An 18,058-nucleotide genomic window follows, 5' to 3' on the forward strand; every position below is an offset into this window, starting at 1 on the left:
TGGTTATAGTGTCATACCAATCAGACTATTATTACTGGAATGAATGATAATGAATATTAATGTTAATACTTTGTAATAAATTCGTGATTGTACTGACAGCCAGTGCAGTAAAATCAGCGAGGGTGTAATGTGGTCAAATTTCCTGTTTCCTACTAAAAGTCTTGCTGAGGCAATTTGTAATAATTGTAGTGATTTTAAGAGACATGTGGGAAGACCAAGAAATAGAGAATTACAGTAGTCTAGGTTTGAGAAAATCATGGTTTGCAATACAGTTCGGATGTCTTTGAAAATTAATGGTTTCAACCATTGTAATATAGCAGATTGTGATAAATTGCAGGAAGACCTTGTGAGACTGTGATAAATTGTAATAAATTGCAGGAAGACCTTGTGAGACTGGAAAATTGGGCATCAAAATGGCAAATAAAATTTAATGTGGATAAGTGCAAGGTGATGCATATAGGGAAAAATAACCCATGCCATAGTTACACTGTTAGGTTCCATATTAGGTGCAACTATCCAAGAAAGAGATCTAGGTGTCATAGTGGATAACACATTGAAATGGTCAAAAAAAGCAAACAGAATGTTGGGAATTATTAGAAAGGGAATGGTGAATAAAACGGAAAATGTCATAATGCCTCTGTATCGCTCCATGGTGAGACCCCCACCTTGAATACTGTGTCCAATTCTGGTCGTCGCATCTCAAAAAAGATAATTGCGATGGAGAAGGTACAGAGAAGGGCTATCAAAATGATAAGGGGAATGAAACAGCTCCCCTATGAGGAAAGACTAAAGAGGTTAGGACTTTTCAGCTTGGAGAAGAGACGGCTGAGGGGGGATATGATAGAGGTGTTTAAAATCATGAGAGGTCTAGAACGGGTAGATGTGAATCTGTTATTTATGCTTTCGGATAATAGAAAGACTAGGGGGCACTCCATGAAGTTAGCATGTGGCATATTTAAAACTAATCGGAGAAAGTTCTTTTTCACTCAATGCACAATTAAACTCTGGAATTTGTTGCCAGAAGATGTGGTTAGTGCAGTTAGTATAGCTGTGTTTAAAAAAGGATTGGATAAGTTCTTGGAGGAGAAGTCCATTACCTGCTATTAATTAAGTTGACTTAGAAATTAGCCACTGCTATTACTAGCAATGGTAACATGGAATAGACTTAGTTTTTGGGTACTTGCCAGGTTCTTATGGCCTGGATTGGCCACTGTTGGAAACAGGATGCTGGGTTTGATGGACCCTTGGTCTGACCCAGTATGGCATGTTCTTATTACTGTCTTTTCATAAGGAAGGCTATTGTGCCTGGTAGTAAAGGGAGTTGTTTTGCTTTTACTGAGATGTCATCAGAACCAGAATATCTTTTTTGTATGGCGAGTTGTACAGGGTAATGCCCTAGATCTGCTCTGCACTCATTGCTGGGGGTTGACGGGATTCTTGTGGATGCAGAGTGCATGTTTACATTTAGCCCCGTGATGGTCACATGTCAGTGTGTCACTCATGTGAGAACCTTGTGTCAGGTGTGTCCCAGCCAAAAAAAGGTTGAGAACCACTGATGTAGAGAATTAATACTCTTGGATTATTGGCATACCCTAAACCCTACAGCGCAAGACTACACTTATGTATTTAGAGCGCACTCGACCATGTCTAGGATTGACTATATTCTCATTTCTGATTCTTTTTTCTCAAGAATACTGAAGTCAGAAATTGGCCCAACTAAAATATAGGACCATGCGATGATTTCAATTGATTTTAAATTGTCAGCTGCTGTGCTGGGGCCGAGATTTTGGAGGTTCCCAAGTCAATTAGTAGAGGATGCAGAATTCAAACTGTTTTTGCAAAATAAATGGAAGAAATTTGAAACACATAATGTCAGACATAAAGATAATCCAGTGTTATACTGGGGAGCGAGTAAAGTGGTGATGAGAGGAGAGATTACATAATTTATGATTGCTAGATCTAAGGCATTGCATCGGAAAATAATAGAATTAGAACAACAATTGGGGGAAGCAAAAAAAAAAAAAACAGGCACAGAATAATACAGAGAAATTTAGAGAGGAATACAGGGCTATTCTGGGAGTCTTAAAATCACACTTACATCAAAGGGCACAAAGATCAATGTACAATGAGGCACATAAATTCTTTAGGTTCGGTAATAAGGCAGGGAAGCTATTAGCAAATATGGTGAAGTTGAGCAGAGGTAAGACTTTTATAGAAAAATTAAAGAATGATAGGGGTAATTGTACAATGCAAAATAAAGATGTTTGTGCTATTTTCTACATATTTTATGAAAACTTGTATATGGGGGCCTTATACAAGTAGAAGACTTCTTTAAAAAAAGATTTGGATATCCTGAAAATAACAGGCTTTACTTAATTTTTTCTTAGATACCCAGAGAAACCTGGAAAAGATCAGATCAATTCTGCATCCTATAGGCCTATTTCCTTACTGAATTATGACAAAACATTGTATGCTAAAATTTTGGCAGATAGATTAATTATAATATTTCCTACGATTATTTCTATATACCAAGTAGTTTTTGTGAAGGGGCTTTCGATCAACATAAACATGACAAAATTGATAATAACAATGGAAGAAAGTAAGAAAAGACAGTGTCCTGCTATGGTGGGGGGGTTTGATTCGGAGAAGGCCTTCAATAGGGTTTCATGGCCATATTTATTTTCCATATTAGAAAGATATGAATTTCATGGGAAGTAGTTAAAAACATTTCTTTACTATATCAGTGACCAAGATCCATTGTAATAGCTAATGGTCAAATTTCGGAAGATTTCCCTCTTCATCGGGGGATAAGGTAGGGTTGCCCACTCTCGCCTCTTCTTTATATTATTTTTGATTGATCCTTTATTAAGAGAGATTGAAAAAGATAACTTGGTGGAGAGGTTCAGAATAGGCACCCAAGTATTCAAAATAGCTGCCTTTGCAGATGACGTTCTGGTTTTTCTATGCTCACCCCAAAAGTCACTGGAGGGAGTAATAAAATATTCGAGAAAGTTTGAGCTTTTTACAGGGCTAAAATAAATGTCAACAAATCTGAGGCTCTGGAAATATATGAAGATTTACAGGTCAATTGGAGAGGTAAATTTCCATTAAAATGGGTAGAGCGGAAGATGATACCTGGGGATTATGCTTTTAAAAGAGGTGGACATCATGCTGTTAAAAAAATAAATAAATAAAAAAGACAAAAATTGGAATATTGGGCCTCATTGCCCTTGTCCCTGACGGAGATGATTCATTTACTTAAAATAATGGAATTGCCGAGTTGGCTTTGTCTTTCAACAGCTTCCACTATGGTTGAGAAAAATCAGACTTTACATTAATTCATCAAATGTGAGGAAATTTGTATGGGGCAGACATAAGGAAAGAGCCCCATTGAACACCTTGATGACTGATGGACGACAGGGAGGAATGAACTGGCCTAATTGGAGGGATTATAATTTAGCATGTGTATTAAGGCATATAAAAGATTGGCTGTTTGGTACCAGTTTTATTTTTCCGTGTATCTTTCTAAAAGCATTGTTATTCCCATATTAGCCGGAAAATATTATGCAAGTTAAAAACTCAGAGGACCCACCTAATGTAAGTATAGTTTAATAATAGTCAGGAAGAAGAGCATGGAATTTCTTATGTAAACATAAATTGCATAAACTAGATTGTAGTATGCCATTCCTGACTTTGCATGGAAACCCACAATTTTTGCCGGATTTAGAAAATGTTGTTTAAAATATGAGAAAACAAAGGGGTTGTAAGTGTTTCACAATTTTTTTATGGTTGAGACCATGCAATTAAAAGTTTCAAGGAATTACAAGAAAGCAACAGTTTGGACGCTAAGGATTCTTATGCCTTCCTACAAGATCGAAATTATATGCAGGCTTTGTGTCAAAAAAAAAAAAAGATTTCATAACTTGCAGATGTGAGAGAAGTCTTTGTGTGGAAAGGGGAAAGACCAATTCACGCTCATCTCTCAAAAAAGTAATTAAAAACATACAGAAATCAAAGTGATAGATGGGGTAGTGGATAAAATAAAAACCAGCAGCAATAATAGGAAGATCAGAGGTGCTGGAAATATTGCAATGTTATATAAATGTCACAGAAAATGTAAATATCAAAGAAACAGGTTACAAATTACTACATTGCATGTAAATGCCTAGAGCATGGTTATTAGCAGCTAAATTGTGCAATAATAAATGCTTGAAATGCCTTATTGAAAAAGATTCTTTGTGGGAGTGTGTATAGATAATCAACATTTTGGACTGTGATTCTGATATACCTAGGGTGGATGATACACCGTAAAATTCCAAGGATGCCTCAAATGTATCTTTTGGGACTATGATAGTTCATTAGAAGATCTAACTGAAAGCAAGAAAATATTTCTCCGTAAAGCATTTTTACTAGCTGTACAAACTATCTTGGTGACTGAACAATGGAAGAGTCGATTTTATAGATTGCTTCAATTTGAATATTTGACTGCGTAAAATAAGTCCACAGGCATTAAAGAAAAATTTATGGGCATCTGGCAAGTCTATTGGTCTACCCTTTCAAACGCAGTGAAGGATGGTATTAAGCAACTGTAATATCCCTGGAACATGCTTATTGGACTGAAGACTTGGCAATTAATGGAAAGATTAGTTGTGAATCTTCTCTGCTGGAAGCTGGCAATAAATGAGTAACTCTGGATACGTTTGGGATCATTATCGGATGCAATTTCTCACTTGTCTCCCTATAGTAAAGAATTAGTAAATGGGGAAGGAATTTCGGGGGGGGGGGATAGGACAAGTAGTATTAGTTATGGTCTATAAATGGTTGATCTGATGTCACAACTGTTCTAAATGAAAAACGAATAAATGAATGGAAAAAAGAGATAGTGCCCTGAACATGTCTTTGGTGAGGTTTCACCTGGAGTACTGTATTCATTTCTGGAGCCCGTATTGCCAAAAGGATAGAGACAAGATAGAGGCAGCCCAGAGAAGGGGGAGCCAAAATGGTTTGGGTTTAATATTAGAAGACCTATGAGGAGAAGCTGAAAGATCTAAATATCTATACCCTGGAGTAGAAGAGGTGCAGGGGAGATAGGATAAAGACTTTCAGATACCTGAAGAGCTTTAATGATGCACAGACATCAAATCTTTTCTATTGGAAAGAAATTTATAGAACTAGGGATCAACATGAAACTCCAAGGTGGTCGACTGAGAACCAACATCAGAAAATATTTCTTCATAGAGAGAGTGGTAGATGTCTGGAATGTCCACCCAGAAGAGGTGGTGAAGACTAGAACAGTAATGGAATTCAAAAGAGCAACGGATAAGCACTGTGGATCCCTAGAAGCTAGAGAATGGAAATTAAGAAATAGGGTAACCTGAAGGGGGGGGGGGGGTAATCTGCAGGGAGCAGCAGTTACTACCCTTAACATAAAGCTTAAGGTGACCAGCATTATTGTGGGGTGGCCATCTTGCACATTTGAGACCACAAATTCAAAGCTAGATTGTAGCATAAAGCAATTATTTGAGACACTTTCACATTTGTAACCCAATTAGCCTTGGTGCTTTTGGCGCAGTTACAACTTCTCTGTCCACTTTGATGGCAGGGAAATTGGATTTAAATGACATCCAGTGCTGGACCTCCAACTTTTATGGTTCAGGGTACTGATATGCAGACATCTGGGGAAAAATCATTAGGTTGGCCATAGAGGCAGTCCTGCGCAAGTACAAAAACAAAGCATGTTCAAGCATCATTGTTTGAATTATTAAGAAGGCTGGTCACCTCGTAAAAATGTTGCGAACAGTACTTTTGTTATGAGTTTTAACAGTTGCTTGGTTTTCATTGTAAATATTGCTAACCTTAACACAAGGCTTGGGGATGACCTGTTGGTGCTTCAGTTGCTACCCTAACAGAATGGGGTAAGCTGCACAGAGCGGCAGTTGCTACCTTTGACAGAGGGTTTGGGGGTGCTCTTCACAGAGTGGCAGTTGCCACCATGTACAGCTTGCTGAGCAGACTGGATGGAACATTTGGTCGTCTTCTGCCAACAGTTACTATGTTACTATGTAATTTTACACCTGCTATTTGTTCATGCAAATTTTTTTTTACTTATCCAATTTATAATCTACCTTTCCAGAGTATTCAGGGTGAACTACAACAAACCAATAAATACCATACAAAATAATTAAATAATTGAATACAATAAAAAATGTGGGGAAGGTAAATAGCTTGTGTACATTTGAAAATTTAATGTACATGCGTCATTTTCCTCCTCAGCCTAAGCATGCCAACAAGAAACTTTTTCCTGCAGCTAAAAGAGCACATGCATACTTTTAACCACATTTAAAGAGGGCAGTTTTCAGACAGGTCATTTTACCTGGATAAATATCTATCTACTTGGGTAAAAGTCTTTGAGAATTATACTTTAAAGAATTAGTGACTTGTGCATATAACCTGCAACAATAAAACACATTTTAATAAACAGACCCTTAACTTTATCTGTCTTGTTTCATTAAGACAAAATTCACATCTGTGTGTATAATTTAAGGCAATGCAGTTAATAAATGTAAGGACTCTAATACCTCAGTTTTAAAATAAACACAGAAGTATTACCCACTCTTTTTCCTTCCAGGAAAAATGTAATGTACTGTAATATTGCAAAGCAATGCTTTAAACAAAACAGCTTTCCTTTGGAAGATGAATGAAACATTTTCAGACAAGAAATGTTTTAGATATTTTGCATCACCTTAAGAAAGCTTTTAGAAATATGAATTTAAACTTGTATTCGTGCTTAAATTCAATTTTAACTTTTTCTTTTGGCAGGTGTTGATTTTATACCTGATTACCAGCCCTCCCCAATGACTGACTCAGGGCTTAGCTCAAGTTCTACCTCTTCTAGCATCAGCTTAGGGAACACCAGCGCTGCCATTCCTCATCTCCATACCACCATCCTCAATGAGATGGACCTTTCAGTAGAACAGGATGAAAAAGTAAAAACGCTTATGGAATTCATTACTTCAAGGTAATGCTTTAAACTCCACTGCTGTTGTAAACTCTGCAGATATTTCTAAAATTTTAAACCTGAGTTGCTAGCAGCATATTGCTTCTATTTTCAGCTCTGCTTTTGCTTTCTCTTCTCCCTCCATCAACCTTTTTGTTCAGCAAAGCATGCAGCCACTTGATGTCAACCAGAAGTGAATACTTTTCAGATGTTGAACTTCTTATGACTACTTACAGTTCTTTTGGAGCACCTAAGCTGCATTCAGTCATCTTCTCCAAAGACAAAGTTCACACACACTCACAAGTATTATGTGACTGTCCTTGGAGCCAAATGAATGAAATCTTTCAGAAGATTCTGGAAAAGGCAAAAGACTTTCACTACCCATGCATGATAGTTTCTGTGCTACAATGATCATCTAGCTTCTTTTGTTTAGGTTTTATCCACCAATACCACAGAATATAATTCCTCCTGTGGTGTTACACATTACTGAGCTCTACTTCTTACCTATTTCTTCTGTCTTTTCTATCAAAATCTTTAGTATTACCCTAGTTAGTCCTTCTGGCATTTCTTAAGCTTTATTTCCTTTTTCATTGTCCTTTCTGACCTGAATCCTGTTATTTTCTTCAGTATGATCACACCAGTAGACATCAAATTTTTCTTATCTTCAGACTATTGTCTGTGAAAAGGAAAGTGTCATTTGGTTTTGCCTTGTTGTTTTTCCTTGCAATGTGTGAGAAGCAGATCCATAGCTTCAGGTTCTGTCAGTATTAAAAACCTGTGTAGTGGGTAAAGATAAGCCAGTAAATTTACTCATTTCTCACAGGACAAGCAGGATGGTAGTTCTCACATATGGGTGGCATCACAGGATGGAGCCCTGTACGGAAAACCTTTCTGTCAAAGTTTCTACAAAGCTTTGACTGACACTGGCACACTGAGTGCACTGAGCATGCTCAGCCTGCAATTATCCCTGTGAGCCACAGGTGTCTCACTCAGTCTTCTTTTTTCCGCTCTGCAGTAAGCATAGCGGTTAGGAGTTCTGTGAGAAATTCTAACACTTTTTCTTTACGGAAACACTTAAACTTTTACTTCACAAACACTTTTTCCTGCACGTGTCTCCCTTCGCGTACGTTTATTCGTACTATGTCCTGTTTTTTCGGTTGGTTCCTGTCACCTCCCTGGCCTGCCAACCGACTGCGGCCTTCCCTCTCCCTATGTTTTCAGTTAGCCACACATAGCCTGCGAGTGTCCCTCTGTGACACTCTGCCTGGTTATTAGCGCTAGTGGGAGAGGGACTTCCACGGTTTCCGTTGCCGCCAGGGCCCCTGTAGATTCAGGTCCTTCAATTTCCTCGGTACCCTTGCGCAGTCGATGCCCCCATCGCTGTCGGTACCCCTTTTAGACAGTCCTGGATTCTTCAATGCCATCGGTATCCTTCTCCCCCGCGGTACACTGATGCCATCGGTCCCTGCATCGTTTCTATCAGTGCCATCCATGTTTTTCATCCATGGCACTGATTTTTCCTTTGGTTTCATCGGTGCCATCATTGCCTGGATGGATGCCATCGACGCACACCTTTGTCTCGTCGGTGCCATCCATGCCTGGGTTGATGCCACCGGTGCCCAGGGCACTTGCATTGATGCCAGGGTCATTTCCATCGATGCCATCCTTTATTTTATCAATGTCATTGATGCCCAGAATATTTCTATCAATACCATTGTCCATGGCATCGATGCCCAGGTCAATTCCATCAATGGAGTCCATGCTAGGATCGATTCCACCGATGGCATTGATGTCCGGGTCGATTCCACCGATGGCATCGGTGTCCGGGTCGATTCCATCGATGGCATCGGTGCCCGGGTCGATTCCATCGATGCCATCGGTGCCCGGGTCGATTCCACCGGTGCCCATGTCGGTGGCATCGATGCCATCGACACCATTGGTGCCCGAGTTGATCCAGTCGATACCGTCGACGCCTGTGGCCATGCCACCGATGCGGTCGGCGCCCGCCTCCATACATCGATGCCCTTGACGCCCACGTCGTTTCCATCAGTGTCTTCGTTCCTATCAATGCGGTCATCGATTCAGTTGATGCCGGTATCATTTTTCCGATGCCAATGATTTTTCGATTATTCGATGCCACATTGTTTCCATAGATACCTACACCGATGCCGTCAGTGCTACCGTCACTGTCCTCATTGCTCTGCCTGGGTCATCAATGTTTTTTCATATATATTTTTGACGATACCCTCGAGGCAGTTTCGGCCGCCATCGACACCGTCATTACCGACATAGCACCTCCACGAAAAGCCCTCGCCTAAACCCAGTGCTCCATGCTTTGGGTTCTTATTAAAGCCTTGTATTAGCCTACGACACTACATAGTGCCAGGAGCAATGCAGGCATGCTGAAAGTCATCAGTCGCCATCCAAGACAGCGAGAGCATCCATCTCGGCGCTGGGGAAAGACCGGGCCGAGCACCGTGGCACACATCGTCACCGACACGGTGACCATCCGCCACTGATGCCATCCAGCACATCGGTGCTATCCTTCTCGATGCTGGAGAATGCCCAGGCCGAGCAACATCGCCACTGTTCCGCACAGTGCTGGCAGTCCTTGGTGCTCCAGAAACATCGGAACGAGTTCCGAAGAATTCTGCACTGGCTTCATGTGCCCCACCGACATCGGTGCGGGATTGTGGCCCTCCACTAATTCCAGTGATAGTGCCAGCCACGCTCAGGCTGTCTCCTCTATACCTGCACCACCATATCAGGCATCAGAGTTGAGACGGACGTCTACGTCTGACAGGCTACCCCTCGATGACTCCTGAAATCCACGGAGCCAGCAATCTTCACCGGCTCGTCCTTCGGTGATCCACATCGGATGGTAAGTACCCGCTTCTGCGGCTTTCCCATTGAGATGTGTTCTCTAATTCGGGCCATATGGTTCGAAACGTTCTAGGTCATGTACCTTTCAAGAACCGTATTAGTGTCACATATCGCTATGCCAGCTATGTCAGCCACAATACCAAGAGAACCTCTCTATCATTTCTTTGGGATTACATCAGGACATCCTACCGTTTTCAGCAAAGGGACTCTGTACTGATTAATACTCTGGCTTCTGGTTCCTAATTCAAAACCGAAGTTCCAGATGCATCCGCTTATCTGCTAAACACGAGATCCAGCAACTACTACCTCAAGTGCAAGTACACCTCAAAGCCTGACGACAGGTCTCAATGTCTCCTTGTATAGCATACAGAACTGCGGGTAAGACTTTACCGCTCACGCTCCCGTGGGAGGTTACATGATATCCAGATTACATCAGCCCCTCCAGTTGGACACCTCCTGGTCTCCCAACTGGCGGATATCAGAGCGGCCACCCCACTTTGTACCAAGGTTCCCAGTACACTCCCCCAGACGCTCAAAGCGCAGGCGGTGGGGTTTGGTAGTTTTAATTACACTATTCTTTCTTTCAGCAGAAAGTAGTTACTCTCCGCCCATCCTGGACCTCAGAAATACCAACTTTCTTCAGAAGGCACAGGTAAAATGGTATCTCTCGTCACCATGCTTCCATATTGCAGTAAGTACATTACCTCTAATCTTTCTATGTGCTTCATGGTAAGTCAACAATATTACAATCCCAAGCTCTGCCAGTTGCACCAGCTTCGGCAACTGGGGTATTTCATTGAATCACTATCGGTGACTGCTGTTTCTCTACAGAGTGCAACATCATTCACGCTTTCCTTGCATGGACAGCTGCATAACCAGTCAGTCCACCCAAGGAGCTCTAACTTCTACATGACTCACTATAAATTTACTACCTGGGATTACTGTCACTGCCATAAATCCCTTATACAACACTTCTGGACACCACAGTCACAATGACCTTCCTGTCCAGCAACTGCGTAGACATTCTAATAAATTCTTACATGTCTCTGCGCGCATATTCCATAATCTCAGCCCCTCAATTCTTCATTGTCGGGCTATGAGGTTTTTTCACTATGCACTTCCTCATAGATCCAAAACTGCTATGGATTAGATTCAGTGAAATTCCATTATTAGTGGGTCTAAGCTGTTCAACCGCTTTCGTCCCTCATCTATATTGCAGATCTAGAACCAAAACCTAGTCTGATTCTGCTCATGCTCGCATTTTCTCAGGGTTGTAAAGTTTGACCTAAAATCTTCTCAACCCAATATGCGTCTATTCTGCTCCAGGCACAGTTTCACATGAACTTCCTGGAGCTTGTAGTCATGAGTTATACCCTTATGCCTTCCAGTACTGCCTCTGCAACAAATCTTTGTGCAAACAGACAGACAGCGTAGGGACAATGTGCTTTCCAACACACAAGCATGCACAACCTCTTAGCTGCTCTGCAAGGAAGCTGCGCAGCTCTACCTTTGGCCCTTGCTTACTCTATGCATCCTCGGGCCACTTATCTAAGACACTTACTGAACGCACTAGCAAACTTTCTCCATATAGGTGTCCATCCTCTTGAATGGTCTCTGACTACATGTGTAGCGAGAGAATTCTAGCGCTGAGTTTAACCAAACTTGCCCGCTGCGTCCGAATCGAACCATACGGTGCACAGATTCTACTCCCTACACATGTTTCCGATGCGTTCCCATAGACGCCTTTCTTCCATCAAGGGCCTCTTAAATGTGTCTCTTCCACTCCTCTCATAGCCAGCACTCTTCTAATGCTGAACCGGGACGGAGTTCACTGTTCTTCAGGCCCACGTCCTGGCCGAGACCAGTATGCTTCTCATACTTCTCAATCTATCACACCAGTAACCAATTCGCCTTCTCACAAGTCAGTCTCAAATTGTAGACTCACTGATGTTCTCAGGTACTGGTGGCGTCACAAAACCTTCCACCCACAAATCCTACCATTCAAAATGGCATGATTTACCACATGACGCATACAAAAGGGTATTACCCTTTTTATTTTTTCTCCACCACTCTTTTCTCTTGCTCCCTCGGATTCTGCTCCCCCGACATCCTCCACATTAGGTACACCTCTGTTCCAATTGGTGTATCATTTGGGAGTGGGGATACCCGATTAACGGTAAACCCCTTCTGAGTCAGCTTACAATGGATTATCCACTGATCAAGCCACCTCTGTTTTCACTAGTCACAGAATAGAACCTATATTTCGTGCTTATAAGTCTCATACGTTCTCCGTTCGAGCCTTTCTATTCCTCTCATTTCACAGTTTGGCATGGGAAATTCTTTCCCTCAAAAATGTCATTTCTGCCAACAGGGTCAGTGAGTTACACATCTTGTTACATACTCACCCGACCCGGCGTTCCTCTGTGACCGAGTGGTTTTACATATTCAACTTCATAACCTTCTTAAGGTAGACGTTGCATCTCACCTTACTCAGGATATACTCTGCCCATTTTTCCCAACACCTCTCTCTCACCAAAGCGAGAGGGTTTTTTTCCACTCCTTAGACAGTAATGGTGCACTTGCATTCTATCTAGATCGCACTAGACTCCATAGGAATTCCACCTAACTCTTTCCTTCTGTGGCAAGAGTCAAGCTGCGAGTTCCAGTGGGCAAACAGACCTATTCCTTTTAATTGGCGGTCTGTATCTCTTTTCCTACCAACAAGCAGGCATTTCACTACAACACTTGTGTGTAACCACACTCTGTTGCGTCCGTCCCAGCCTCAATTGCTTCCCCTTGACCGCTGCTGCTTGTACATATTTATCAGGCTGCAACCTGGAGCTCTCTCCATACCTTCGCAGCCCATTATTGCTTAGATACGACTAGCTGGCATGCTCCATGTTTGGCCAGTCCATCTACTCTTATTCTTTTCGGTTTAACTACCCAACATCCTTCCACCAACCCGTTAAGGGTTTCAGGATGCCCTCCGTTCCAAATTCCACCCCCATCATTGCACCTTTTGCGCGTCTTGGGTGCATTTGGTGCACTCTCTGGCATCCTTAGCTCGGTACTCACCCATATGTGAGGACTACCATCCTGCTTGTCCTGTGAGAAAGCAAGTGTTACTTACCTGTAACAGGTGTTCTCACAGGACAGCAGGATGTTAGTCCTCATGAAACCCACCCGCCACCCCGCAGAGTTGGGTCTGTATACGTTTTTACTTTTATTTTAGTTTTGCTTGCGCATTTAGCTATAAGACAAGACTGAGGGAGACACCTGTGGTTCACAGGGATAATTGCAGGCTGAGCATGCTCAGTGCACTCAGTGTGCCAGTGTCAGTCAAAGCTTTGTAGAAACTTTGAGAGAAAAGCTTTCCGTACAGGGTTCCATCCTGTGATGTCACCCATATGTGAGGACTAACATCTTGCTGTCCTGTGAGAACACCTGTTACAGGTAAGCAACACTTGCTTTATCTCTACTGAATATCCAGCTACATTTTTGTGAGTAGATTTAAGACAGTTATTTATGCAGACAAAGTTGGCATTAAAAATTTAGCTGAATATCATGCTATCCAGCTAAATTTTAAAAGCCCTCTCCGAGAATGCCCAAACCCGGCCTCTTCCTCCTTGTGACGCTCCTTGTGACTTTGGGCAAGTCACTTTAACCAGGCCACCTATATGCACCCTCAACCTTTTTGGCTCCTTGGTTTGCTGGCTCAGGAGTCAAAAGGAGTCTCACTCCCCCTGCTAAAGTGAATCTTAAATGCATAGAATATGAGGGCATATAAGGACCATTAGGTCCATTTAGTCCAGGATTCTTAATACTCGAGAAAGGAGACAAATAGTCTACACCAAGTGTCAAGTGGCGTCTTTGCATTGATGTGGCTCTTCTTCTTCTGAGAATCAAGCAGTACAGAAGACTTTGCAGCATTTTTCTCAGACACAGATGACAAAGCTTTGGTCTCCAGAGGCCTTCAACAGGAACCCACAGAGAGCAGTTGAGGATATTCAGTTTTCTGTGAAACCAACTTTGAAACCAATAATCAAGACAAAGCTAGTTAAGGAGTTTTCTCCTTTGATAAGCAGGCTGAATTAGCCATTATGTATGAGTCAGCATGCACCCGAGCTCAGTTTTTGATCCCTCTAAACTCTGTTCGAGTAGGAGATAGGATTCAAATCTTCTTGGAGGTGTGGTGTTAGGTAACCAGTGACCTCTAGGTCCTCTAAATCATGACGTTTAGATACCATTTGTATTTCTCCTTGTTACCATCCCTTACACACTGCTCAAATCTTGATCCACATCTATCTCACTTGATGCAGCTTCGCCAACAGATGCAATCACTTCAATGAATGAAGAAACCAGTCCCTATACCTCAGGATAATGTTCTGCTTGCAATATTTTCCTCATTCCCAAGAAATCAGGAGGATTGAAGCTCATTCTGGACTTCAATGAACATCTACTTTGGGAGGAATTCAAAATTAATTCTCTCAACACAATTCTCCTTTACATCCAAAATCAGGCATGGATATGTGCTCTCGTTTTGAAGGATGTATATGCTCATATACCCATCCAGGGCCGGCGCATCCATTAGGCAAATTTCAGCAGTCGCCTAGGGCACCGAGCCATAGGGGGCGCCAAAGAGCAGCCACGTGGTGCCACAAGCGGGGCCTATCCTGCTCGCAGCAAACAGAAATAGAGACTGTGTGCTTCTCAGGGCTGCGCCCCCCCTGCCCTACTTGTTTCAGCGCTGACTGTTTCTATTTCTCTTTGCCGCGAGCGGGATAGGCCCCGCTTGCGGTACCAAGTGGCTGATCTTCGGTGCCTCCTATGGCTCAGTGCCCTGAGAAGCACACAGTCTGTGCCGAAACGGGGGCGCGGCAGCACAAGGGTCGCTTAGGGCGCCCAATACCCTTGCACCGGCCCTGTACTCATCCATCCTTCCCTTTAGCGCTACCTTCGCTTCAAGGTGGATTCTTCCCACTACCAGTACAGGGTGCTTCGTTTTGCCTTTTTAGCAACTCTGAGACTTTACGAAATGCTTTGTAATGGTAGCTGCATGCCTTTGTCATCAAGGGATTCAAGGTTTTCCCATTCCTGGATGACTAGTTAATCACAGCAAGCTCTCAAGAATAAGCTTTCCCTACACAAGATGCCATCTTCTACAAAATTTGGATGTGTTCTGGTCAATTTCAAGAAATCATGCCTGCTCATGGATAGACTACCTGATGGAGAGATTGATTCTGGCAGCAGATTAAGCATACCCTTATCACTCATGCACAAATTACTAACCTCTCAGCGTAATTTTCTTTGTTTCAGGTCATATGATATCCATTGCATGTAGTCCCACTGACCCACCTTTATATTAGTTGTCTACACTGTGGTCTCCACTCTCCATGGGATCACCTAACCCAACCATTATCAATGACAATCAAGGTTTCTGAGGCAAGACTTATACTGGTGGTAAAGCCTCAGTGCTTCACAATAGAGTGCCACTTCTACTCTCCTTCATCAAGTCTTGCTAGCGGCAAACACGTCCTTGAAAGGAATGGGTGCTTACATGGGATCATTCCAGTCCTAGGGCACCTGGTCTTGCAAGCCACTATCAGACCAATCTGCTGGAATTAAGGGTGGTCAAATACTCGTATCAGCATTCATGCATCATCTTCGAGGGAACACCAACTTAATTCAAACAGTTTAGCAAGTTGCTGTTTTATGTCAGCAAACAGGAAAGCACAGAATCATGGTCCCTCTGTAAGAAAGCATGAAAGATTTGGCAGTTCACAACCAGACATTGGCCTGTCCTACAAGCCACCTGTCTTCCAGGAATTTCCAAATAAAAAAAGACCTGAAAAAAGTGTCCCCAAATCAAATACAGCAGCCAAATAAGGTTCAGTGGAAACCTAATTATTAAAGGCGATCAAGTAAATGACCATTAAAAAATGATACTAATTGTAAGGTAGTATGTCAGCAAGCTGGGTGTACATTTAAGACCTCCCTGAATATGGAGGTTTCCCGGACGATTCGATCATTCTCCCATGGCCTACGCAAGGTGCCATACAAGTCAAATCGCAACATTTTTTAAAAGCATGGTTTTTTCAGTAATGCAAATAAAGGCTACTGTGCACTGTTATGCCATTAGGACAAGCACACAATGACATAAGAAAACAAAACCCCAATGTCAGCTAGCATTTTGGAACTCCTGCATCAGGGGGACTTATCTGAAAGAAGAAGTCATCTGGAACGATCGCTCTGTCTGGATCAGCTGATCTCAGTTAAGAAAGGTGTACTGACACGACCACGAGCATTCTTTTATAAGCTGATCCACTGTACCTTATTTGGTTGCTGTATTCTAGGAATCTCCAGCATGCTAGTGGAATGCCTCAGCAGAATATTCTGACCTCATGAGTGGTCTTTATGATAGTCAATAACTGATGGACTATCCGACTTTGCAGTTCGTTGTTAACCAACCTATTTGCATCAGAGATGAATAGAACACTAGATCAATTTTTTCCTTAATTTTACCCTGCAATCTCAAACTGGCTCAGTATGCTTTCCTTTTTGATTGAGGCACAAGCATCATGGATGCTTTTCCACCAGTATTGCTGATTGTCAGGGCATTGCAAAAATTGCTGGAGGACCCTGCTCACTTGATTCTTATAGCTCCAGAAAGGCCCATATAGACATGGTTTGTATATCTCATGCAGCTTTCAAGCAGTACCCCCATATATCTGGGGACTGAATCTTCATTTTTTACTCCGGACAAATGTGCGCGCTGTCATCCATATCGTCCATGCACTCAGTAATTGCTTATCTTTCTTTGCGTAGAATGATCAAAAACATTTTGGTTCCAGCTAGAAAGCCATCCATCAGAATAAGCTATCCCTTCAAATGTATTTGATATTCCACATGGTACCAAACACTTGCTAACATACTTGCTCCTCTCTTCTGGCTCAGGCCTTGCCAAACAGTCAGTAAATGTACATCTCAGCACCTTAGTGGCTTACCACGTTCAGGTACACACTAAACTCATCTCTAGTTAACCACTGTTATTGAGATTTATGAAACCTCAATTTCCATGGGATTTGAATGATGTCCTTTCCCAACTCTTGAAGCCATCTTTCAGGCCACCAAAAATGGATTCTCATGTACTCTTGACATGGAAAGTAGTGTTTCTCATCGCAGATATCCTAGCTACTAGAGTCAGCAAGTTCCAGGCTCATGTCCACTGTACGCCATATGTGCAATTCTTCCATGATCAAGTAGTCCTTCCCTCGCACCTGAAATTTGTACCAATGTATTCTCAACTTTTCTTATCAATCAGTCCATTGTGCTACCTATTTTTTTGAAAGCCATGTGTCCATGAAGGCAAAAGAGCCCTTCATACCTTATATTATAAAAGAGCCTTTATAAGGCTTTTCAATTTTTGTTGCATATGACCTTAAAAGACTTGGCGCCACAGTCACCAAACACACATTGTCTATCTGGATAGCGGAATGCATTCAATGCTGTGATACCTTAGCAGTATTGTAGATCACAGACTCTGTCGAAATACTTCGTCAGAGCTATGGTTTCTAGTACTGTTCATCTTAGAAAAGTACCCCTCAAGGACATTTGCAAAGCTGCAACTTGGTCATCAGTTCACATTTTTACACCCCATTACTGTCTGAGCAACCCCTCAAGGACTTACAGCAGCTTCAGAGATGCAGTTTTGCGTAACCTGTTCTTGCAGTATTGTACTCTTTATGGTAGGGTCTGTTACGAGTGGTGGGCTAGGAGTGAGAGGAATCGGAGGACCACAACTTGAACAGCCAAAAATCCCCAAAGAAAAATGAGACCTAACTACTTAGTGTGATTATATAAGTATGCAGCTGTATTGTTTGGAAAGGTATAATATAACAAACCAGTCACTTATGAGAATGACTGTTAGCACCAAACAAGTTATACAAGCAATTTAGTAAAGTAAATAATCTTCCCCAGCTAAAAGGAATGTGTATATACAGATGGCCTAATCATAAGCAGTCACTTTCCTGTAAGAGAGACCTCTCTCTCTCTTCAGACAGTGACGGACTGGATGGTACCAGGAATTCTGGGTCATTGCAGAGCTGTTCATACAGGTTCAGGGCTCAGCAGGAATCCATCCAATCTCTTGTGCATTCCTTTATGCTCTTAACCTTCCAC

General features: G+C 42.1%; 1 protein-coding gene across 11 annotated transcripts in view; it reads left to right on the forward strand.

The window, feature by feature from the left end:
- FRYL (FRY like transcription coactivator) overlaps positions 1-18,058 on the forward strand; it is a 978,233-nt gene that overhangs the window by 758,668 nt on the left and 201,507 nt on the right. For all 11 annotated transcript variants that reach the window (XM_029588005.1, XM_029588013.1, XM_029587996.1 and 8 more), the window contains one exon: positions 6,820-7,018. In XM_029588005.1, the coding sequence (XP_029443865.1) occupies positions 6,820-7,018 (199 nt within the window). The remainder of the gene's footprint in view (positions 1-6,819; positions 7,019-18,058) is intronic.

This window comes from Rhinatrema bivittatum, chromosome 1, assembly GCF_901001135.1.
Source record: "Rhinatrema bivittatum chromosome 1, aRhiBiv1.1, whole genome shotgun sequence".
In the NCBI taxonomy this organism is placed as follows: Eukaryota; Metazoa; Chordata; class Amphibia; order Gymnophiona; family Rhinatrematidae; genus Rhinatrema; species Rhinatrema bivittatum.